This window comes from Felis catus, chromosome F1, assembly GCF_018350175.1.
Source record: "Felis catus isolate Fca126 chromosome F1, F.catus_Fca126_mat1.0, whole genome shotgun sequence".
NCBI classification, from domain to species: domain Eukaryota; kingdom Metazoa; phylum Chordata; class Mammalia; order Carnivora; family Felidae; genus Felis; species Felis catus.
In genome coordinates this window covers 23,688,837-23,714,228 of record NC_058384.1, presented here as the reverse complement: position 1 = coordinate 23,714,228, position 25,392 = coordinate 23,688,837, and the positions used below count along the sequence as shown (strand labels likewise).

Genomic DNA, 25,392 nt, shown 5'->3' with positions numbered 1-25,392 from the left:
TCTCTGATGTCAGGACGAAGCCTACTCTGGATTCTCTGTTCCCCCCTCTCTCTGCCCCTTCCTCCCTCTTTCTCTCTCTCAAAAACAAATAAACATTAAAAAAATTTTTTTTAAGATCACAATTTAGTTGTTAAATTGTTAGTATTTATCCAAGTGAACCATAGTTTATAAATATTAACATCCCAAACTGAAGTTAAGAAGGCTCATCTCTAACTTTTACTTTTTAACCTTTATTTTTATCTCTGTGTAATTGTATTGGAGGCATAATTTGTCAATGTCTTTTTTTTTTTTTTTTTTGGTAATTAACCAAGTGCTTTTCTAACTTCTTAGTAAGTAATCCTTAATTAAATGTGTCTGTTTTGTTAATTTACTTTCATTTTTTTTCTTTTAATACCAAGTTGGAATGTGAAATTCTTCTGTATGGTGATTGTGGATCAGAGTCCACTGATTAACTTGTTAATAATCCATTAGGACTCAGTATTCCTGAAAGGTTCATTACTGTAACCTCACACTGGTCTTTCTCATTTTTTTTTTTTTTAGAAGCAGAATCAATAACTACCTTGAATTGTCAGGTGGAAAAAACAATTAGCTTAATCATGAACATGGAATCTTTATTCAGATACATGCAAATATACTACCTTCATAAGGATGATAATATTGAGAAACATTTGAACAGTATAATTACTTGGGAAAATGTTACTTTAGCAAACATCTTTGGAAGTAGTGTGAGAAGGGGTAGTATGAGGAAACCTGACATTAGATGGAAAATGGTACTTTAATAAGGCAGGAAATTACATACGAAGACAGTCATTGTATCAAATTGATCATAAGCAATAAGAAAATATATTATAACTTCATGAACTGAAATACAGACTTCTTAGAGATAAACATCTGTCTTTCAGGTGGACCATCAGAGACATTATTCCTTGCCATATGCTAGGTAATCATCAGTTTGTTGATTGGTGTAATTTTCCACTTGCACAGTTTCTGTGATTTTTTTTTTCCGACAAATGGGTTGACTCGAAGTCACGCCTATTTGGACCTTAGGGTGCCCCAGTCATTTCCTGTTGACAGGAATCTGATGAAAACGTCATCGGCATTACCACTTGCCCTGGAGGAGAGCTTTAGCTACATGTCGTCTAGAGTTTGTCCTGTGATATATATTGAGATTGAGGTTTATTGTACTCCCTCCCTGGCTGTTGGGAAGTCTAGATCCCTTTACCTAGGGGCCCACTACCTCTCCAGCCTTGAGTGATACACCTATTAGGTCCATTGGATAGTGTAGCTCTATATGCATGTGACTTTATGGAGAGATCAAAGTTGTGTGTGTGTGTGTCTGTGTGCACGTGTGTGTAGCATATGAAGTCATTGCAGACTGCAGCATGCAGACTGCTCCATGTTTAATATAGGGATCACAAATAGGAAAATCTCAGTTCTCTAGTGTTTGTACCTATTTGTTGATCAATTAAACTCTTTAGTCTTAAACAATACTTTGTTTTTCCGAAAGAGAGAAATTAAGGTGTGAATATACTGCTGCCACAGGCAGTTTGAACTGATGTTCTCATGGGGAAAAAAATCTTCCTTTAGACCCTTATGTGGTATGCCCTAGTGTGTACAGATTCCAGATGGTCTTTAGAGATGGAATAACCTGTTTTCTCTGCTGCCATTGGTTGTCTGTGAAAGGACCAGGCACTGCCACATTTATTAGCTGCCTTCATGGCGCTGAGCTCTTCCCAGTAGGCAGAGGAGAGCACCTCGTAAAAAGAGGCTGGTTAAGGGTCTTCCAGATTGTTCCAAATGTACCACATAATAAAGGCTGCAGGAAAAGGCTCTAACAAATTATGCTGTTGGGGGCTTTTCTCACTGACGCTTTTTTTTTTTTTTTTTTTTTTTTTTTTTTTTTTTTTTTTTTTTTACCATTGTGAGAAAGTTATAAAATGTCTTTTCTTTTTTTGGTGTTCAGACGAGTATAGGATCAAACCGGTGGAAGAGGTCAAATACATGAAAAATGGGGCAGAAGAGGAGCAGAAAATAGCAGCCAGGAACCAAGAAAACTTGGTAAGAATCGAATTGCTCACATAACAATGAATTTTGGTGACACCATTGTAATAAAATCTGCACTGCATGTTTAAATTGTAACTTACACGCCGGCACAAGATTTCTTGAAAATGCCATTGCTATTTATAGCTTGCCTGGAAGTGGCAAGCATCACTTCTGTATCCTGTACATTTCTGAATAGCCCTTCTTTAATCTTGATGGAGAATACTCCAGGGGAAATACTGCAAAATTAGTAGTGTCTTAAAGTGTTTAAATTTAAAGGAAAAGGCGTAAAGTCAGATTGAGATTTACGGAGGGAGGACCAATATATTTTTTTTCTTCTTTTCCACGTCTTTAGCTCTGACCCATTCAGAATGAACGGCTAAGCTTCATGACTCTGGACATGGAGTGTTGTTCATAACGTTGCCTTTGAGAAGAAAATGATGTACTTTTAAGATAGGTCTCTATCAAAGTAGTCAGCACTTCATGTTCACAGTGTTAAAGGTATTGGGGCTTTTGAGTTAATGTGAGAATTGTAATGATCTGAAACAGGAAATTAGGAGTCTCCTTCTTTCATGTGAATCAGTATACATATTACACCTTAATATTCCATCTCTATAAAAACATTTAGTCAATTGCCATATTATCTGATTTCTTAAAAGAGGTAACAAACTGTTAAGGATATGCATTTACTCCATTGTGTTAGAGCAAAATTGTTTTTATATTTTATTTGGAGATTAATTATTTGCTATGTTTTTCATGTTTGAGTGGATGTATTTTTAAGACGGTGGAAACGTCATATAATGTTTTGCTTGACTTCAGCTCCTTTTTCCATTATGTGCTTTGTTTTTGTTTTTATGATTTTGGCTACAGCAGAGGGAGTTGGTCACTGCGTATGGGTGTTTCACGCTGTCATTTTCCATGACACACTAATGAATATAATGGGCTAATTCTTTCTCCTCTGTTCTTTTCTGAACGTCTGAACTACAACTTGAAATACTGAAGCTGTCAACAACTGAATATTTTAGATCATTTTTAAAAAGTGAAAATATTCTGTAATCAAATTTTTCTTCATAAATGGGACTTGGATTTTAAGATATTGCTTAAGTCACAGAGATTCATCACACCTGTGGTATATTTTAACATTAACACTTAAATCCAGAAAACAGTAGCTATGACTAAGCATGGAAGTTACTCTGATCAGACTTTACATGAATTTTTTCTAACTTTGAATAGATAAGTAGAAGACCTTAGTAGTTGAAGCATCAGTGGCCATTTTTCTACTTTATTTTGCTAAAAGTCAGATTCTGTCCTTGCTTCACGTAATTCCAGGCTGAGTTATAAATCTCATCTTTAATGTTTCCACCGGAGGCTAAAGAGACCCTGGTGACCAGTCTGGCTGTTCTTTGGATCTAACACTAGAGTCCATCCCTGCTTAGCGTGCTTGTATCTCTGAAGTCCTAAGGGAAGCAACGGCTTCTGTCTTATAGCTTGTGATTTCCTCACTGTGCCCTCAGATTGAAAGCCAATATAGATTTTTCCTTCTCTCTAATTTCAGTCTCTCAACATTTTGGTGCCTACTATATTCTTTTCCAGTACTTGGCCAGAATTGGTGTGAGTGCTTTTCTATGCAGACTGAATGAAAATTCAAAAAGAGAGAAATTCCTGGCTGCTTTTTTTTTTTTTTTTTACTTGTAGACTATCTGTGACAACCCCCCACCCCTTTTCTGCCAGCCGGTCAGAGTCCAGACCACCAAGAAGAGCTTTCAGTTGTGTAAAGACTTGCAGAAAGAATGGGGAATAAATGGTTATCTTTGATTCTGACATTTCTAGACTGCTTTCCAAAATTAAATGCTTTTTTTTTCAGTTAACTGGTAGTATTTTCTCTTGTCACCTACTCCATCCTTTGGGATACATCATAGAGTATGGACCATGCATGTTATTTGAGAAAAGTAATGACCTCCTAAATTTGAAGCTTACATTGAGGTGGATGAAATAGGTTTAATGATCCTTTATTCCTCCATCCATTAAAGTAATCTAAAAGACAAGAAGTTCTTGTTTTTAGTATTTTTAAAAGTTTTGTTTTGTTTTATTTTGTTTTACTCAAGGTGTTAAAATTAAGGGGCTGAGCAAACTCAGTCCAGGTAGTGTGGCATGATGGTGACTGACGACCATGGGCTCTGGAGGCAGAAACTGCCTGGGTTCAAATCTCAACTCTGTCCCTTGCTCACTGTGGGGTCAAGTTACTTCATGTCTCTGACCTTCCTGCCTGTCAAGTGGAGACAAAGGCAGTGCCTCATGGTGCTACATGAGATGATCTTTGTCAAGGCTTGGAGTGCAGTGCCTGGCACGTGATAAGCATCTAGTGAGAGTTAGGCATTATCATATAAAATAGAAGGAAAAGAATGTTAGGGTCAGTGTTTCTTTCCTTTTTGTTTTATGTTACTTGGCGAGAGATTTCTAAATGAATACTTTAGGTTAATGCCAGTATTACATGTATTTTGAAAAATCTTGCTCCGGAACTATGAAGTTATTGAAGCAAATATGTGTTAATCACCTATTATGTACAAGGCCCTTATTTGTATCAAGCGACATACCAATACTTAAAGTCACTGTTCTTAAAGAGCTTATAGTAAAGTTGAGAGAACAGTTCAGTTCCAACAAATATTTTATTGATTGCCTTCTGGGTACAAGGCTCCGTACTAGACTCTGCAGAAAAGCACAAAATAAAGAAACCACTGACCCTTACCTTAAGGTCCTTATATGGTAGTACACAAGGCAGATACCAAATGGCTATAAATAAAACTGGATTAAATACGTAAATAAATACATAAATCAACCAAGCAAGCAAGCAAGATTGGTTCTGAGAAGACAATACAAAGTACTGCCAATATCAAAGGAGGCAGAGACTTTGTCTGTTGGGGTGTCAGGACCTACTTCACAAAAGAGCTGGTGCTTGCAGTGGGTCTTGAGGATAGAATGACAGAGGCTGCCCCAGGCAGAAGTGACAGAGATTGAAAATGCAAGGTGTATTTCATAAGCACGTGGTCCTGTTTGGGGAGTGGGAGGAAAGAAGAGAAGGTGTCAGTAGGACAGCAGCAGGAAATTACAATCAAAATGTAAATGGAGTATTATATGGAGCCTTGATGGCCAGCTGAGAGGTCTGAAATTAATTCAGTAGATCATCGGGAGCCTTTGAAGATTTGAATGAAGCAAGGGATTGGCAGACTGAGATTATGAGTCAGGAAAGTTTATGCAGCAGCTGTAGGTGTAACGTGGATTGGTGTGGGGAGCCATGGCTGGAGATCGTTTATAACAGCTTATCAAGAGACAGTGAGCCTAAACCAAAGTGGTGGCCCTCTCGGGCACTTTGGCTGCAGTTTCTGTGGGTGGAGGAAATTGTGCTGCTTTTCTGAGGGTGATGATGAATCATTTCTATGTCAACCATTTATGTATTCCCAATATGAAGATGTGCATCTATCCCAATTTTCAGCATTGTCAGATATCCACAACGTCCACTTTCCTTTTTTCAGATTTTAATTCCTTCTTCAAGAAGGTGATGTGAAGTTGTTGCTTTGCCTTTGAAGATTATATATAGATGCAGATCAGTATAGATCCTAGCTTCGTTGTTTCTAGCTTTATAATTTTGGTCAAACATCTAAAACTTCTCAACTTTGAGTTCTTCATCTAGAGCTTGGTAATAACAAAATTACTCCAGTATTAGAAGAAACATAGAAAAAATATGTTTAGATTCTTAGCCAAGGGAGGTTTTCTTAAACAAAACCTAGAAAGCAAAAGCTAAGAAGAAAGAAAAGTAGTTTATTTCATTAGATCAAAATTGAATACTTCCCATAAAACAGAGTAACTACAAAAAAGTAGTTAATAGGTAGGTAGGCAACAGCCCGGGAGAAAATATTTATGACCTATTGAAGGCAAAAGATTAATTAATGTCTGAGATTTATAAAGAACACTTATAAATAATTCAGAAAAAGATAATCCATGAGAAAAAACAGGTAAATGAAATGAACAGACAGCTCACAGTAGAAGATACTGGGCAGTAAACTAAACATATGAAAAGATGTTCCACGTCATTGGTACAGTGGATACTCTCTTCTTATCCAACTCCCTGCATTAGAAGACTCCTAAATCCCTCTCTGAAAGATGTTGACTGCAGCCCACGGCGTGCTCACCCGGATGGCTCATGGGCTACTGGCTAGAACACCTCTGTGCTTGTGCTCTCCTCAGTTCATTGTGTTTCCCAAGAGCCAGGGTGATGGTTCCCAAACCTGTTTATACTGGTTGAGTGTCATTGTAATTATGTAATTGAGTTAAGTAATACGTAAACCACTGAAACACAAGTGTGAAAGAGAGCTGTTTCATTGAAAATTAAAGCCAGTGCTTTAGAAAGTCTTGATGAAGTCACGTTACTAAAAAGCTTACTGTTAAACTAAATTCAATTCTGCACTCACATTATTTCATAAGGTCTTTACATTCTCACTTCAATTAAGAAACCAAATCAGAGAATCTTGGACGTGCATTAAGAGGGTGTGGTTAGTATAGGAAGTACATGTGGACCCTCTGTCTGTGCTTCCTTACATAAAGGAGAAGCCTTGTTCCTACATCAGAAGATGGGAGAGGAAATGAACATCTATGTATTTTAAAATAAAATCGTATGCTTAATGTATATATACATTTTTATATTGCCCTGCTTTAACTCACTTTACCATTTAATAACCAGTCTGGATGGTATTGCCTAATATAACTTTTATTTTAATCAGAGAAATGCAAATTAAAACATGATTCCTTAGACTGGCAAAAATTTGAAGTCTGATAACATCAGTTTTTGGCACAGGTGGAGGAAAATCTGTATTCACATACTAGTGGCAGACATCTTGGAGGACAATGTAGCTTATCTGTTAAAATGTAAACATGCACACCCCTGACCCAGCACTTCCACATCTTGGTACACCCAAAGCAGCTGCCCATGTGCGTGAGGCAGCTTACACAAGACTGTTCACTATAGCATGATTTCTATTGAAAAACTGAAAATAACCTGTCTTCTTGTCAGTAGGAGAATGGTATAGCTGTGTACATACTAGAAGGCAATTAGAAAAGAATGAGTTAGAGCTTTATGAACAGTCATGGAAAAATCATGCAAAGCATAGACTGTGTATGTATAGTATGATACCATTTCAGATTTTTAGTGAAACAAAACAGCAACACTCTACATTTTCAGTGAATATTCATAGATGTATAGGGATTCATAAAAAACCCAGGGTGGATGTGTTCCAGACTATTAACAGTGGGTACCTGAGTAATGGGGGATGTACACACGCCAAAGCTCAGTTTCCTCCTCTGGAAAGTGGGAATACTAACTGAACTCACCTTAGCAGGAAGTTGTGAAAATTAAATAAGATATGCTTGTCAACTCTTAGCATGGTTTCTGGCATAGAAAATGCCATTGCTGGCTAGTGGTAGCAGTGGAGCTGGATTATGTAGGAAGGATGAGAAAGAATTGTACATGGTGGTAAAAGGGGATTTTTTTTTTACCCTTAAACTTAGTGTTTTTCTTAAAGAAAATATGAGTACGTTATTTGTGTGATTTGAAATTAATTTTTAAAAGGGGAATGATAATAACAAAACTCCAATTTTAACTACCTGGGAATCTGTAATATAAGTGGGATTATGTCATTTTCTCATTATCTTAAGTATCCTCAGTTTTGTTGTCAGAAAAAGAGCAGAAGAAAGCTCAGGGATCATCCAGCTTTATTTATGTAGGTTAACCATTCTGCATATAAATAATTTAAAGCTAAATTACTCCAGACTTGGCAGTATTCAGGCCCTTCCTTCTCCAAAGTACATGTCTTGACTAATAAGAGACATTCCAGTTTTAGTTTTAAAGTGATTACTCTTACTTTTTGCTAAAACATTATCTCATTTTCCATAACATCTGTCCTTCTTAAGCTATCTTCCTTAGGAGATAAATTCTTTGATTATGAGAGGTGTTTTGTTTTTGTTTTTGATATGTATTTCCTAGATTTTCACATGTTACATTGCTTTTTGATTATTTCCAGATATCTTTGTATAAGTGAGAAGATTCTTCTCTATCCAATATCTGTGTCATAGTTGGTGGAGCTGTTGACCTCATCTTTATCCATAGAGTTGAGGATTGATTTAAAGCAAGCTTGTCTAAGTCACCACTTCCTGAGTACAATCAAATGACGATATGAAAAGAATGTTCTAATATGTCTTAGCAGGAAAGGAGAATGGAATCAAACTTTAGGTGTTGCCGCATCCTCCTCCTGCTTGCTGAGCTTGTGAGAGCCCATGCATATCTCCAGTACATTACATTTCCAATAAATGTCAGAGCATCCAGCTGCAGAATTAAAAACCTGGAGATTAGGAGACACCTTTGATTAGAGGAAATGCTCCAGAAACCAATGAGAGCTGTCTTTAGAGCAGTGGTTTCCAGCTGGCCAAAACTGGAAAGTGGCCCTGCCCCCCAGCCGAAGCAGTTCCCGGTAAGGGGCTAGGGTGCCCTCAGGAATGACTGTTTATCTGTGAGTGCTCATCCTCAAATGGAAGGTCAAATAATTGTTTTTAGAAACCAAATAATGCAAAAGGCCATGACTTTGAATTGTCCCAATTTCCCAAGTCATTTCAACATTCCTAGCCCTCTTGAGAAGAAGGTAAAATAAACCAACAAGAGGAAAGCTGATATTCCAGACAGAGGGTCCAGCTCTGTGAAGCACCTCTTCTTTCTCCCCACCCTGTTTCCAGGTGTCGGTTGGATTGGAGCTCAGGCTGGCACTAGAGTGGGTGGGTTGTGGGGGGACATCAGGACCAGAGGTAGAGAATTTCTGGTTTGTGGAAATTCTGTAGGGCTGAGGGTTCCCAAACCAAAAGTGAGGATGGAGAGTGGTTTGAGGGTATCTGATTTTAGACAAGAGAAACCTCTTCCTGGTACCGTTTCAGAAACAGTCACTTTAGCACAAGACCCTTCCCCCAAGCTCACTTGCTTCTAACTCAGAGACCCCATTCGCTCCCTCTTCTCTCATGCTTATCATGTTGACATCAGCCTCTGTTCTTCTACATAAGTAGAGAGGTTCATCACTGGAACCTTTGAGTTTCCTGAGGGAATAACAGCTTCTGTGAATGGAGGGTTTGGATAGTATGATACTCTTTTGTTATGTTTGTTGTGGTGTAGAAGCAATCGGAGGGAAGAATCCTACCTCTTCATCTTTCTTGGAAGACGTCCTTTTTCCAGCTAGCTTTCTCATGAGCGCTGAGCCAGGCACGTTCAAGGTCTTACAGATTCTTCTGGCACTGTGGTGATTTGTTTTAGAGTAGAACAGAAGTAGAGTTTAATTCTCTGAGGATGAGGAATTTGTTGAATCAGCCTTCTGAGTTTTAAGTGTTGAACAGAAGCTCAGTTCCTGATTCAGGAACAGAATGTTATGAGAACAAAAGAATGCCCGCAAAAGTGCTTTGTTAAACATAAAGACCAATGCAAATTATAGTGATTATTGTTGATACTAGTTAAAAGGACACCTGGATGCATTCCTGAGGTTAGTTGCTATTCCATGATAGAAACACAGTTAAGGCACAGCATACATCATCATAGCACCCTTCGATCTCCCAAAAAGAAAGGGCATCAAAGTGTATATTCAATAGATTCAGAAATCAAGGAATCAGGGGCGCCTGGGTGGCGCAGTCGGTTAAGCGTCCGACTTCAGCCAGGTCACGATCTCGCGGTCTGTGAGTTCGAGCCCCGCGTCGGGCTCTGGGCTGATGGCTCAGAGCCTGGAGCCTGTTTCCGATTCTGTGTCTCCCTCTCTTTCTGCCCCTCGCCTGTTCATGCTCTGTCTCTCTCTGTCCCAAAAATAAATAAACGTTGAAAAAAAAAAAAAAAAAAAAAAAAAGAAATCAAGGAATCAAAGATGGCTTTTAGAGCAACTACTACAATCATCCAGAAAGCTAGGCATAGCAAAACATGACTGAAATCTTATTTCAAATGGCCTTTTCTCTTTACCATATTAATACACTGAACTGACCTGTTGCAGGTGAACACAGTGGTAGGGTCCAGGTACATCCTATCTCTTGAATAAATCCCTATTTCGGTGGACTCAATTCTCACTGGCAGCTAGTCACTGTCTGGGCACGAAAAGAATATGAGGTCTGTAATTCTCAAGAAACAAGGAGACAGACACGCTGTATTAGAGGATAGAGACCCTTAAAGTCACTGAGGAGAACCAGAATGGAATAGGGCACCCTTCCTGAGATATCTGAGAAGATTCACAGAGCTCACAATTGCAGCAGGGCCTTGAATGGAAGCAAATTTTCATTGGCAGATGAGGCTGAGAAAGGGATTTCAAGCAACAGAATGGTATGAGCCAAGCATGGAGACGTGGCACGAATAATGAGTGGGTGGAGAGGCTGATGGAGCTTGTTGTGAAGTGTTTTGGTTAGTTGGTGTGTTTCAGCTGGGGTGGTTTTTTTTTTTATTATTTTTGTTTTGTTTTGTTTCAGTCACATTAATTTCTGGTTGACAGAGAACCGCATGCTTTAGCCAGTTTGCAGCATTTGTAACTACAGAATAAATAGAACAGACCTCTGCTTTTCTAATTTAAAGATCGAGGGTGTTGATAATGACTTCCCTTTTCTCAGCATTGTTGCAAAATGTGATTGCTTTTAAATATGCTTTCCTTGGATGCAAGGTGCTGTCTAAAAGTTGTTGAACATAGTTACTCTTGACCTTCTCCGGCCCAGTAACGGATAGCTTCTGATGTACCCTCTGAAACGTTCCCCATTTAACCCTGGGAAGTACAGCCAACACAAACAGTATCTTAGAGTTAGATTTTTGGCCTCTTCTCCAAGAGCGGTACCCTGATACTTATGCAGAAAGTGGAAAGGAACCCTCTTCAAAGCTTGATTCTGTGTGGTGCACATGGTCATTCTAGACACTGGATTTATTTATCTCAGTGAAACATGGGTGTATTTTACTCAAGTGGCCCAGTTACAAGAGCAGAGTGAGGGGAAATGAGTGACTACTGGGCGAGCCATCAAAGGCTCCACCACCGTTATTAGAGCATCTAGAACAAAAACCCTGTGGTGTGCCTTTTCTGCAGGTTGTTCGTATTTCTCTTATTTCCTGCGTGATGCTAAAAATAAAACCAAAGCCTGTAAGTTTCACTCATCAGTTGGCAAACTCAGTGAGGTAGATTCACTCAAAATTAATCATTTATGCCCTGGAGGTGAGAGTAGCAAAAGACACTGTAATGTTTCCGATCCGGGCTTTGGTAAGTGTCTCTTCTTGTGGACTTTATTTGTGAGCATATAATACCCAGTATTAAGAGAGATACAGGATTTGCCAACCTCATGATTTGTTTTTAAAAAGTTGCTAGTGGGGTGCCTTGGTGGCTCAATCAGGCCTGGGTGTCCAACTTAAGCGAGGTCAGGATCTCATGGCTTATGAGTCCAAGCCCCGCGTCGGACTGTGTGCTGACAGCTCAGAGCCTGGGGCCTGCTTCAGATTCTGTGTCTCCCTCTCTCTCTGCCCCTCCCTCACTCACGCTCTGTCTCTCTGTCTCTCTCTCTCTTAAAAATAAATGAACATTGAAAACATTTTTAAAAATAAAAATAAATAAATAAAAAGTTCCTAGTAATTCTAACAATGGATTCTATACCTGTCATTCAGAAAAGATGGAAATAAATAACCAGGCATAAAAAATTTATACATCATCTTTTGGAGGGAGGAGGAGGTATTGTTTCAGCCTGTCAACATTATAAAAAATATACGAAGATGCCATTGTAACTGCTTTGTGTTCATAATAAGTCTAATTTAATTTATTTCCTCAGTGCTCTGTATGGTAAGAGATGCCAAATTTCCTCCTTTTTTGAAAATTAAAACAATTGATAATGACAGTGATATTTTCCAAAACGTAATGAACTGACTCCATTTTTTTTTGTTCCTGTCAGCATGTGATGATATGCTATAGATTTTCATATACTGACAGACTTTTTCTCATAACTAAACCACTTCAGGGCTTGCTTAATTGGAGACAACCCCCCCTCCTTTTTTTTAATACTTTATAGATTTGTACAGTTGAGGGCACTTAGACCAGAAACAAGATAAGAATCTGTTGATTGGAACTAGAAAAGGAAGTAAGGATTAGTCTCAGAAACAAAGCAGAAGGTTCGTTATCAGAAGTGAAGCCCAGAAGCCCTGACAGGAGTCTGGGTTTCTCAAATGCTAAGCCAGGTTCCTTGACTTCTCCCGAAAAGGAATGTCAAGGAACACCAGCTATAGGGAAAGAACAGAGAATCTCATTACAGTGAAATGTTTCACAGTCTGTGTGACACTTTAACACTCACAGTGGGTAAGCTCCTATCAGAGAATCTGCCGGCTGGGAGCTGGTGGTCTCGTGAAACAAGATAAACAGTACATAGCGATTGGATTTGGTTTACTCCTGTCATTCTCTTATCTAATTGTACTTTTTAAATGAACTTTGCCATGATTATCTATGTGCTACTTGCCTGAATTACTTTAAAGCATTCTTGGGAAATACAGAAAATGAAAATAAATAAAATCAGTCATAAATCACAGAATGACTACAATTTTATGTCTAATATACATAGAAATATAATTTTTTTCTGAACAGTATGGACTCAAATCTCTTACAGAAGTAAACATAGTCTTAACATGTGTCCAGCAATCACAGACCTGGGATATTTTCCCAAGTGATTTGAAAAACTATGAGCAGGGCGCCTGGCTGGCTCAGTTGACAGAGTGTGCAATTCTTGACCTCAGGGTTGTGAGTTCAAGCTGAATGTTGGGTGTAGAGATTACTTAAAAAAAAATAAAATCTTAAAAAAACAAAAAAGAAAAACTATGATCACACAGAAACCTTCACGTGAACATTGCTAGTAACTTTATTCATAATCACCAAAAAACAGGAAGCAACCAAGATATCCTTCGATGGGTGGGTAAACAGACTGGCACATCCACGTAATGGGATATCATTCAGTGATAAAAAGGAATGAGCTACCAAACCATGCAAAGCCATTAATCTGATGTGCATGTTGCTAAGTGAAAGAATCTGGCCTGAAAGATATATACAGTATGATTCTACCTATATGATTCAGAAAAAGGCAAAACCATAGATAGTAAACAGATCCTTAGTTTCCAGGAGTTTGTGGGAAAAGGAAGGTTGATTACATGAACCACAGGGTTGTTTCTGTTTAAGTATAGTTGACATACATTTTATGAGTTTCAGGTATACAACACAGTGAGTCTACAATTCTGTGTATTATTTGGTGCTTACCAGGAGAAGCATAGCCACTATCTGTCACTATACAATGTTATTACAATGTATTGGAGTGTTATTGACTGTATTCTCTGGGCTGTATCTTTTATCTCTGTGACTTATTTATCTTATAACTAAAGTTGGTACCCCTTCCTTTCCTTCACCTATTTTACCCATTCCCCCTACCCCCCTCCCCTCTAGCAACCACCAATTTGTTCTCTGTATTTAGGAGTCTGTTCACAGGGGATATTTTAAGGTACTGAAACTATTCTCTAAAAAAAAAAAAGTTTATTTATTTTTAAAAAAGAGAGTTTATTTAATTTGAGAGAGTGTGTGTGTAAGTGCACAGGGAAGGGGGAGAGAGAGAGAATCCCAAGCGGCTGACGCTGGGCTCAAACCCACGAACCTTGTGATCATGACCTGAGCCGAAATCAAGAGTTGGACGCTTAACCACCTGAGCCACCCAGGTGCCCCAAGGTAGTGAAACTATTCTGTAGCACACTGTAATGGTATATACGTGACACTGCATTCGTCAGAACGTATAGAAACCTACAACAAAGAGAGTGAACTTTAATGTTTGAAAATAAAAACAAACAAACAAAAAAACGTGTCAGGAGATCCCAGCATCGAATGTAGACTGACAAAGGAGTGTGATAGTATGACAAATACATGAAATAACCTCACTGAAGGTGGTGGGGGTAAAATGTGCTGGCCTAAGTAACTTTGGAAATGAATGGAATCTGTTAAGACTGTAAGTAAAAGTAACCCTATGTAAGCACTATACTCTGTACTGTGGAGCTAAGAGTTAACAGTTCTAAAACCACTATAGTTAATTTGCGGTGGCTGAATAGCGGAGCCAGGTTTCTCACTGTTGAGAGGCTGTGGACACACAAAGGAAGTGGCTAGAAGCACCCTGTGGTAATGGGGTCAGAGTTGGAGACATCAGTGTGAGTTGATGTTTAGCCTAATGTAGATACAGATGGATACGGGTAGAACCATTAATAGATGTGTAAACACACATGCATAAGTAAGCATGTACATATTCGTATACATATATGCATATACATGTAGATACATGTGTCTCTAAATGGATGTGCACATGTAGAGAGCACATTTTCTTGCTCTGTCAGCTGAGAGGACCTAAGAGCAATGATACTCCAGCAGCAACGAGCATACCCACCACCCAGATCTTGTGTCTAGTACCATTCTCAAAAAAAAAAAAAAAAAAAGGAATCAGGACTCCTTTGGCTGACAAATGGCTGGACAAATGGCTGATTATAGGGCTAGGGAATATATATGATGATCCTGGAGCATTTTGTAGTGCTAGAAAATTAGGAAGTGCTAACATGCACACACACTTATACACACTTAAGCGCAATGATGGAGTGTGCCACAGGGACACAAGAATCAACTGAAAGAACTCTCAATGGCCAGAGCAGAAACAACTGAAGCAACAAAATTAATAATATAGTAGAATATGCAATGTTATTACTTTATACAAATCATAAAATAAATATCCGCGACTCCATGCTGATATAAGTGACTGCATAAATAAATAGAGAAGAACTGGTAAATTTCCTATGCAGAATAATTCCAAATCACGTATGTATTAGTCTGTCCTCAAGGAGGCAAAACATCACTTCCCACTTCTTAAGTGTGGGCTGTGCATGGTGACTTTCTTAGAAAGAATACTTCATGGATATGGGGGAAAATGGTAACTTTATGGTGGGGAAACCTGACAAACACTGCCTCAGCCAGGTGATCAAAATTAACAATGACAAGCTATGTTGGTAGCACGTATCCTTGATATGACATGATGAGAATGGCATTTTATCTCTGTAGTCTTCCTCCAAACACCTATAACCTCAGTATAATCATGAGAAAAAAACATCAGACAAACCCCACTTGAGGGACATTCTACAAAATACCTGGCCAGTACTCCTCAAAACTATCAAGGTCATCAAAACCAAGTAAAGTCTGAGAAACTGTCACAGCCAAGAGGAACATGAGAAGATGTGAAAAACAAATGTAACAGGGCATCCTGGATGGGATCCTGGAACAGAAAAAGGACACCACCTAAAAACTAAGGAAATATCTTATCAATGTTGCTTCATTCATTGTAAGTAATGTACCATCCTCATGTAAGGTGTTAATAATAGAGGAAACTGGGTGTCCAGTATATGGGAACTCTATGGACTATCTTCACAACCTGTCTATAATGTAAAACTTTTCTAAATTATGACAGTTAATTAAGTATAAAAAAATAGACCTTTCCTAGGGGAGGTGAGTGGGGGGATGGGTGAAATGGGTGAAGGAGATTAAAGAGTACACTGTTTTATACACCTGAAATTAATATAACACTGTATGTTAACTATACTGGAATTAAAAAAAGATGAACCTGTCCTGTACACACTCTGAATATATCATTTGAATATACAGTAAAACCTGGGATTGTGAGTAACTTGTTCTGCAAATGTTCCTCAAGATGCACAAACATTTCTAATAAAATTTAACTTGGTAAATGAGCTATGTCTTGCAATATGAGTAGTGACGCTGAGTGTCACATGATCACAACTGAGCCAATGGTTCTTGAAATTCGCATTGATATACAAGTGCTTTGGATTACAAGCATGTTTCCGGAACGAATTGAGCTCGCAAACCAAGGTTTTACAATTACACTTCCATCAATTAGGATACAGAACTGATAATAGTATTTTTTAAACAGTTTTCAAGTATTCATCATGTATTCGAACAGTGTTAATTAAATGTGTAAATACAGCTGGACAAGTATCACTTCATTGGCTGCTAGAAGGTTTGGGTCATTCAGTAGGTTTCAAGCTCCTGAAGAAGAACACCTTTTACTCAGTGTTGTAGACCAGGAGCGTTAAAACTTACAAGGTTCCTGCCTTACCCTCAGGGCAGCTCGTAGCCTTGTAAATGAGATAATTGAGTGGAGACAAACTCTTTGAACTGGACCTTATTGGTCTCACTCACGTTGTTGTAGAAAATATTCTCAAAAGTTACTTCTTGGGACGCCTGGGTGGCTCCATTGATTGAGTATGCAAATCTTGATTTTGGCTCAGGTCATGATCCCAGGGTTGTGGGATCGAGCCCCATGTTGAGCTCCAAACTGAATGTGGAACCTGCTTAAGATTCTCTCTCTCTCTCTCTCTCTCTCTCTCTCTGTCTCTCTCTCTCTTTCTCTCTCTGTCTCTCCCCCTATCTCTCTCTCCCTCTGCCTCTACTCCTTTCCCCTGCTTGTTCATGTGTGTGCACTCTCTCTAAAAATAAATAAGTAAATAAATTTATTTATTTTAAAAAGTTACCTCTTAAAAGTATCCATCAGTTTGGGAGTACATTGAACTTACCTACTAATAATAACAATATTTTCTGAGTTGGAACAGTGGTGAATTTTTTACTGTTTAAACAAAGACTCTTCTGCATCTAAACTTTTGCAATATAGTGTGATATTTTGCTTTGTTTTACGGCAAAGACAAACGTACCTGCAGGGAGAAATAGAAAAAATAGCTTTTATTGTAAATGTATTGTTGGTTATTAAAAACTTCCTGTTTTATTTTTAGAATTTTATTTGAAAATATTAAAATTATTATAATTATTTTTATACCATAGGTTTCCATGGAAAATTAACTTCTAGTTTAAAAATTTTACTTTGTCATCAAATTATCATTGAATTTATACAGTGTACTCTTCCTACTGTATTTCACTGAGCTTCTAGTTTTATCTGTTCATTTAAATTTTATCCTGTTGTTTCATGACATTTTTCTTTTCCATCATTTGGGTGTGTGTGTGTGTGTGTGTGTGTGTGTGTGTGTGTGTGTGTGTTTTAAACCAAGAAATCACATCAGCATTAAGAAAGGTTGTCCTAGGGCTCTGATTGTGTAAGCAGAACCCATATCAGCGTTGTGATATACGCAGGAGTTTTGTGATAAGATCATGAACTGCATCTAAAGAATAAACAAGAGTAGTTGTAGTGGTTTGTTAGGCAACACTCGATAATCAGAACAGTGGTGTTGGTTTTAACTGATCAAAGGAGTGGAGGAAAGGTTGTTTCTCTGGGTCACAGGGTTGTGGAAGAGTCTTCTTTTTTAAATTCCTTTCTGTATTTAAAATGTTTTCCTCCTTAGTGAACATTTATTACTTTTAAAACTGAGGAAAAGGAAATTCTACAAAAAGCATTTAAAACACGGGGAGTTGCAGCAGAGCAAAACCTCATGCTACCAAATGTTTGTGGCTTTTGTTCTTGTCATGGATGTTTCTGTGATGGAGGGGAAAGGAACATTCACCCAGTTTCCATCTCCATTGAGAAGCAGGGGAAACTTCATTCTGCTGCCGGTGGTGTAGTAAACGAGTGAATCCAGCCATCATATAGCTTCTCAGGACTTACTTCATCAACAAGGAAAGCAAACACATTCACCATGTGGACAAATTGCTTTGTCTTTTTATCTTCAAAAGATACAATGAAAGTACTGTTGTGAAACTATTTCCATTACTTAGCAAAATGGCAATAATTTTTAAATCTTATTGTTAAAGTTAAGGACAGAAAACTTGAGTTAAAAAAATTGCCTCTCCTCCCCCCTTGGGAATGGAGTGTGCTAATCAAGCACCATAATTCCTTTATTCTTGCCTTGTTATTTGAAAGTTTTTTGAAATATCATTGCCCTGTCTTGGTTAATAAGTGCAGGATTTTGTTTTAAAAAAAATTTTAATGTTTATTTTTCAGAGAGACAGTGTGAGTGGGGGAGGGGCAGAGAGAGAGGGAGACACAGAATCTGAAGGAGCTCCAGGCTCTGAGCCATCAGCCCAGAGCCTGACGCGGGGCTCGAACTCCCGGACCGCGAGATCATGACCTGGCTGAAGTCGGACGCTTAACCGACTGCGCCACCCAGGCGCCCCAATAAGTTCAGGATTTTGAATACTAGTAAATTTTTCTTTCATGACTCAGTGTCTTACCTGGCCTTAAGGTCATTGTTAAAACAAACAAACAAAAACAAGCAATAGATTCAGAAGCTGAAGAGATTTGCCAAAAATCCATGCTAGCCTTGTGACATGCCCTAGAAAAGAGTGTATTTTTTATCTAAACATTATTTTCTCTTATACCTAACCTCCAAGTGTTTTTGGAACATCCTTCTGTTCCCAGCATTTTATTTTCTTGCTTGGGATCCTTAATGCTGAATTCTCTCTCATCAGCTCAGGTGGAATTTGGCAGATAATGCAAAAGTAAATCAAGTTATTGGCATTCTGAGGCTGTTCAAGGGACTAAATCATGTTTGGTTATTGCATTAAAAAAGGAGAATAGTTTGACAGCATTATGGTAAACTAACCCCGAATTTTCTAATTATTTTGCTGAGAATCCACTCTCTTTTCTTGATAAAACATCAGCTTTGAAAACATAATACCTCTGTGTGACCAATTTATTGAGAAGTAGCCTAAAATGTAAGAATGTTTATATAGGTACTTTTCCATAGTCCCTTTATTCTTTATAGGAATACCCTCAACTAGAAAATTGCGTAGCCACAACTGGTAGGTGTGATATTTTAATATGCACCCCCCCCCCCAAATCTACTCTCAGTTGCTTTAAAGAAATAGTTGGTTCACTCTAGAAGAAAACCAACACCACTGTTCTGATTTTCTGTTGTGTAACAAACCACTACAAAACACAGTGCCTTAAAATAAGAAGCTATCATTATGTGATTCTGTGGATTGACTGAGGTCAGCTAGGCAGTTCCTGCTTAGGATATCTCACACGCTTACATTTAGATGTTGGCTGGCGTTGCAGTTACCTTAAGGCTCCACCCAGCTGGATGTTCAAGATGACTCCCTCACAGGGCTGGCAGTTGAGGTCAACTATGAGCTCAACCGGGGCCATCAACAAAAACCTACACATAACTTTCAGCATAGTTTGGGCTTCTCACAACATGGTGGTCTGAGGGTAGCAGTCATGCTTCCCACTTGACAACTGGCTTCCTAGAGGTAGTGGCGCTTCTTCCAATTCTGTTTGTCAGAACAGTTACAGAGCCTGCCCATATTCAAGGGAGTGGAAAAATAACCTTCGCGTCCTAATGGGGACCAAGGTTGCGTGGCAGAGGAGATAACCGGAGCTATCTTTGGGAACTGCAGCCTGCTACAACCACCAACCTGTTCAAATGTCAGGATGCATAGGGACCACTTTCTGTGAAAAGCATTGTGGGTAATCCCACTGATGTTGGAAATTTAGGTAGTGTCCTTGGATCTAATTTTTATTCTGAAAGAAGAGCTGACATAGAAACACATCTGCCTCATGCATGTGTCCTGAGGAAGGCACCTTTGTAAGTACCAAATACCTAAAGAGCTAAATGTATCTAATCCAGGGGGACAAACAAACAAAAAGCCAGTTATGTTGTTCGTAAAGTCTCCTCAGATACAGGCTCACATCTGTAATGAGCCTAAGAAAAGGAGCCTGATATCAAACTTAGCCAAGCTACTTTCGAGCCAGATGACCTTACTCAAACTCCATATGCTTTGATCCCTCATCTATAAAATAAGAATAATGATTTATATTTTCCTGGGTTGTTTTGAGGAATAAATTAGGTGATTTTTGTAAAACACCTAGTATACTGCAGCACATAGTAAATACTTCATGAAAGATAGCTATTTTCTTTCAATCTCTGTTTTCCTCATTTCTCTTTGTGTAATAGGCCCTCAAAACGTACCAGTTACTAGAGGGTTCCAAATGCTTCCGTGCTTGTTAACTTATGTTGTACTATTCTGTTAAACATCATCTATAGAATTTTTTAAATGGAGTCTTCTAATGAATTTCAAGTCCTTGAGCTTATAAATATAGTGGCATAACATTAATAACTTCTTACGCCCTCCACCCTAAATTTTCCCAATATGGTAGTTGACATTGGATCATTGTGTTTAAAGTGGAAGATCTCCATTTTAGCCTTAATGTCTAAATTTCAAGTTTCAATTAGTTCATGTTATTGAAATTTAAGAAAGAAGAATAAAGTGAATTTATAGTACAAGTAAAAAATGTGTGTTTAACTAGAATTTGTCATCACTCATTAATGAGGAAAACTGTCTGTCTCTAGGCGGCCCTCTTGTCTCAAGAGTCTGCTAATTAGCTAAATGTTTGGCATATCTCAGTAACCCTATAGCCTGTATAATTAAAATTAGCTTTGAGCACACAGTATCCTACATCTTATCTTCCTTTTTGAAGGCATGTTCTTCAACTGAGAGCTTTCTAATAATAGTTCCTCAGCACTGAACCAATGTCAGAATAAAGAGAACATGTCCACCAAATGAATCTTTTTATTTTGTGCATTTCTAAAGAATGTTAAGTGGGAAACATTTTTACTTTCTAAAAAGGTTCCATTCTGTTTTTAGAGAAAAATAGATCCTCTATGGAGTTAGAGCTCCCAGTGATTTTTCTAGTCATTGAAGATAGTGTAGAAAGATTTAACATAGATGGACAAGTAGTTTAACTATTTAAGTTCATATACTATTTATACAGAATTCTAGGAGCATTATGGAATTGATAGGTTGTTTTGGTTTTTTTAAGTCTGGCGCTGGTATGGTAGAGCATGCTACAAGTTGAAATATTTTCTCAAGAACCCAGGAAGAGAAAAATGTTTTCACCCTATTCATTTATTCATTCAGTCAGCCACTCAACAAATATTCCTTAATCACCAATTACATGCCAGTTACTGTCCTTGGTTTTAGGGTATGTGGAAGACCTACAGTCCTATCTAGAAGGGGAAGGCAAGCCAGTGAGCAAGCAGTTTCCATGGAATATGCTAACAGGCCTAACAAGTAAATGCATTGTACTATGCACGCTTAACCCAGACATAGTACATTGGGAAGTCAGAATGGTGGAGGGGTCTCCTTTATGTTCTCATTTAGCTAAACTACCTTCATCAAAGCTCTGTGGCAAACACTATAGAGAAGTGTGAGCTCCTGATTGATGTTCCATCCTTTGTACATAGCATATGGTGCTCCAGTGTTGACTGGTGATGCTTGGAAACATCTTCCCAGCTGGAAGTGTTCATTCAGCAAGTAGTAGTTGGGTCCTTATCATGTCCTGGGAACTGTGCTTAAAGCCAGGGATACAGCAGAACACGAAACTGTATAAAGCATGGTCTTGCCTTTGTGAAACATAATTGGGATGAAACAGCCTGGTAAAGAAGCAGAGAGACAGTAGAGTACATGCTGACTTACAAACATAAATTACTGTCTAAAAGAGCAGCACACAGAGGTGCCTGGCTGTGAGTTCAAGCCCCACATTGTGCATGGAGCCTACTTAAAAGATAGGTGGTAGGTAAGTAGGTAGGTAGGTAGGTAGATAGTCAGGTAGGTAGGTAGGTAGATAGATAGATAGATAGATAGATAGATAGATAGATACATAGATAGATAGATATGTAGGTAAGGTAGGTAGGTAGCTAGCAGATAAAGGAACAATTAATTATGCCTCTTGAGGAACAGGGAGGTAGACCCTTGAGGGATGAAGAGCAGTTTTGAGCAGGACCAAATGAGGAAGAGCAGGAGCTAAGGCTAGGGACTTAAAATGTCATAGTGGCAACTGAAAACTCCCCCAGATCTGAAGTGAGGAGAGTGTGGGCCACGTTCAAGCTCTTAAGGGCTGTGTACACCATCCTAGCAAAAATTGGAGGCATCATTACATGGTGTTGAAGCACCTGGTTGGCTCTGAACTCAGACAGACACATGTTCAAATTTTGGCTCTCTCACTCATTAGCATGTTACGTAACCTCTCTGAGCCTGAATGTCCTAGGACACAATTATAGTACCTCTGTAACGGATTGTGGTAGTGGGCTACATAGAATAATAAAGCCCTTAGCGCAATGCTCGCCACATTAGCAGACACGCATTTAAATGTTTGTAGTTGCTGTTGCTGCTGGATTTGATTAAATGGGCATTGGAACGCTATTGAAAGTTATTGTTATCTTGCTCTTGTCACTGTAGATTACTGAACCTCCTTGTGCATCATCTTGAAAAGGTGTTTTGATAGTTAAACAAGGTATTATTGTAAAGTGCTAAGGACAGTGCCAGGTGCATCTATGTAAAGTGCTTATCACATAATTTAATCTGCTAAGAGATAGAAGTAGAGTTTTCTCATTTTATCGATGAGTAACTAAGTTCAGGGAAGTTAGGCTTCTTCCCTAAGGTAGTACAGCTAATTAAGTGTGGAACCGGTGTTCACCCTGTGTTTCATTTCATATTAGAGCAACTACATCTTTTTAAAAAATCTTTTTTAATGTATATTTATTTTTGAGAGAGAGAGACAGACAGAGACAGAGCGTGAGCCGGGGAGGGGCAGAGAGAAAGAGGGAGACACAGAATTCGAAGCAGGCTCCAGGGTCTGAGCTGTCAGTACAGAGCCCGACACGGGGCTCACGCTCAAAACCCATGAGATCGTGACCTGAGCCAAAGCCGGACACTTAACTGACTGAGCCACCTAGGCACCTGCATCTTAAAATTTGATTTTTAAAAGATAAACAAAATCCAGTCATCACAAAACATTTTTCATTTTTGTGAATTCTTGTCAGATGGTTTCCGTCCTTGCTCAGGTACAAGTAATAATTTTTACAGAATGGCAGTCATAGCCAGCATGTAATTTTGCATTCCAGCTTTTTCTTAGCATTATATCATTTTCCATTATCCTTTATAGTCATAATGTTAAATTTTAATGGATGTGTAAAAGTACTTCAAATTGATTTCCTTAGCTTTTATCCTGCTGTTGGGTATTAGTCTATTTCCTATTTTTCATTATTACATAGTATATATTGCTCTGTAAGCATATCCCCAAATATAGCCATCTTCTTCTGTTGATTTATTTCCTTCTATAAGTTTCCAGGATCATTGGGTTTTTGGTTATAAATAGTTTTATTGTTTTTGATATACATTGTCTAGTGCCTTCCTCCAGCAGTGTTTGGAGACCGCCAATTTCAACACTAAGATAAAGAGGTCAAATGGATAGCCTCTCCAGCAATGTGAATTTTATTTTCTAAAACTCCTGCTAATTGAATTGAGAATGAAAATGACACCCAAGGCCATTATATTTTTGGCAGGTTTTGATTATTTTCATTCTTCAGAATGGATGGTCATCTAATTAATGCCCTTTTTATGCTTTCTTGCTCCTCTTGTTTTTATTATTCAATTAATAAACATTTGTTGGGTATCTGTACCAGACCTGGATTCCCTTGTTTTAGAAACAGAAGTGAAGTGAAAGATAAGGGATTTTACAGTCTGGCGGGAGAGATAAGTGGGTTAAAGACCACTTTGGCTTTATGTGATAAGGACTATGATAGGACTACATATAGTAGGGATGCAGAGGGCAAGGAAGAACAAACTTCTTGAATGGAATAGCTCGAGTCACTTTGAAAGAGATACAGATGCTGTATGTACACATGCGTGTGTGAGTGTGCTTAGCAGGCAGATGCAGATACATGTATGTGGACAAAAATCTGGGGGCGTGTAATGTTTGGTCAGCATTATCATAGGGTGACAAGAGGGACGCTTGCCCAAAGCTAGAAGCACTGACAAGTAAGTAAGGAGCCAGAGTTGCAGCAGCCCGGTAAAAGAATGGAAAGAAAAGGGCAGTGAGGTGGGAGGAAAATCAGAGGATAGCTGTGGGAGGAGGGAATGTGAAGAAGGGAGGAGTGGTAAACCCAGCGGACAACAGAGGGGGGAAGTAGCTGTTGAATTGAGCTGTTAGCATTGGTAACCTTGATGGAAGGAAACAGTCGCTGTGCCTTTTTAAAAACACAGAGTGAGCCCGATATTCTTTTATCTTCCAGTGTTATTCAGAACATAAAGACCTGTCCCTGTGTGGGTTGCAGCGTAGTAGAGAAAGGAGTCTGTGCTTCAGGGTCAAATAGACCCCAGTTCACATCATGGCTTTGCTACTTACTAGCTGGGTGACCTTGGACAACTTTATGATCTTTACAGTATCTTTGCCTTTACGTAAACTCTTTACTTTTACATTATCTTACAGGCTCTTAGATTAAACGAACTGATGCCTTTAAAATCCTTAATGCAATGCCTGGCAATAATAGGTCCTCTGCAAATAGTAGTTGCTATAATGATCATTATTATCTCAAATGTACTAGTGATTATTTTTAAACATACGCTGTACCTGCTGTGTTTTTCTAGTCATAACTAGTCATAGCGGAACAGGAGAGTGAAGTGGCTAACAGCTGGGTTAGAATGCCACTTACTTAGCTCTGGGCCTTGAGCAAGTTACTTTATCACTCTGGGCCTCGAGCAAGTGACTTTATCACTCTGGGCCTCAGTTTCCTCATCTGTGAAATGGAGACAATACTAGCACCCACCACATAGGTTTATTTTAAGGATTAAAATAGAATGCCACATGGTAAGCACTGTTTCAGTGATAGCTTTGATGATGATGATGACGATGGCTACCTCTTTGGACAAAGTAACTATATTTTAAGAATATGAGTCATTCTGTGCCTTCTGACGTTTCCTCTTTATCTTTACTCTCTCCTTTTCCCATACTTCATTAATTTATTCTGAGGATCTTAAAATTATTTTTTCTTTCTCTTGACGTTTCATTTACATTTCTTTTTTCTTTTTTGTTTCAATAATTTCATCAGTTATTAGATTTGTCAAAATCATTACTTAGGATTTTTCTTTATGGTTCTTTTTTATCTATAGCTGTCTTCCTCAGTCAGTGGTCTTGCTGAATGGAAAATTGACTCCTGGCTTTTGTAGAAATGGTATTGAGATGATACAGCTTTCCTAGCACGCAGAAGCCATTTAAATATTCTTGTAGGTTTCAGGGGCGCCTGGGTGGCTCAGTCAGTTGAGCGTCTGACTTCAGCTCAGGTCATCTCACAGTTCGTGGGTTCGAGCCCCACATCGGGCTCTGTGCTGACAGCTTGGAGCCTGGATCCTGCTTTGGATTCTGTGTCTCCCTCTCTCTGTGCCCTTCCCCCATTCACATGCTGTCTCTGTGTCTCTCAAAAATGAATAAACGTTAAAGAAAAATTTTTTAAAGGGGCACCTGGGTGGC

At 38.6% G+C, this 25,392-nt stretch overlaps 1 protein-coding gene across 1 annotated transcript in view; it reads left to right on the top strand.

Moving 5' to 3' along the window:
* CF1H1orf21 (chromosome F1 C1orf21 homolog) overlaps positions 1–25,392 on the top strand; it is a 146,191-nt gene that overhangs the window by 36,437 nt on the left and 84,362 nt on the right. The window contains exon 2 of the mRNA XM_003999255.6: positions 1,964–2,058. Within this exon, the coding sequence (XP_003999304.1) occupies positions 1,964–2,058 (95 nt within the window). The remainder of the gene's footprint in view (positions 1–1,963; positions 2,059–25,392) is intronic.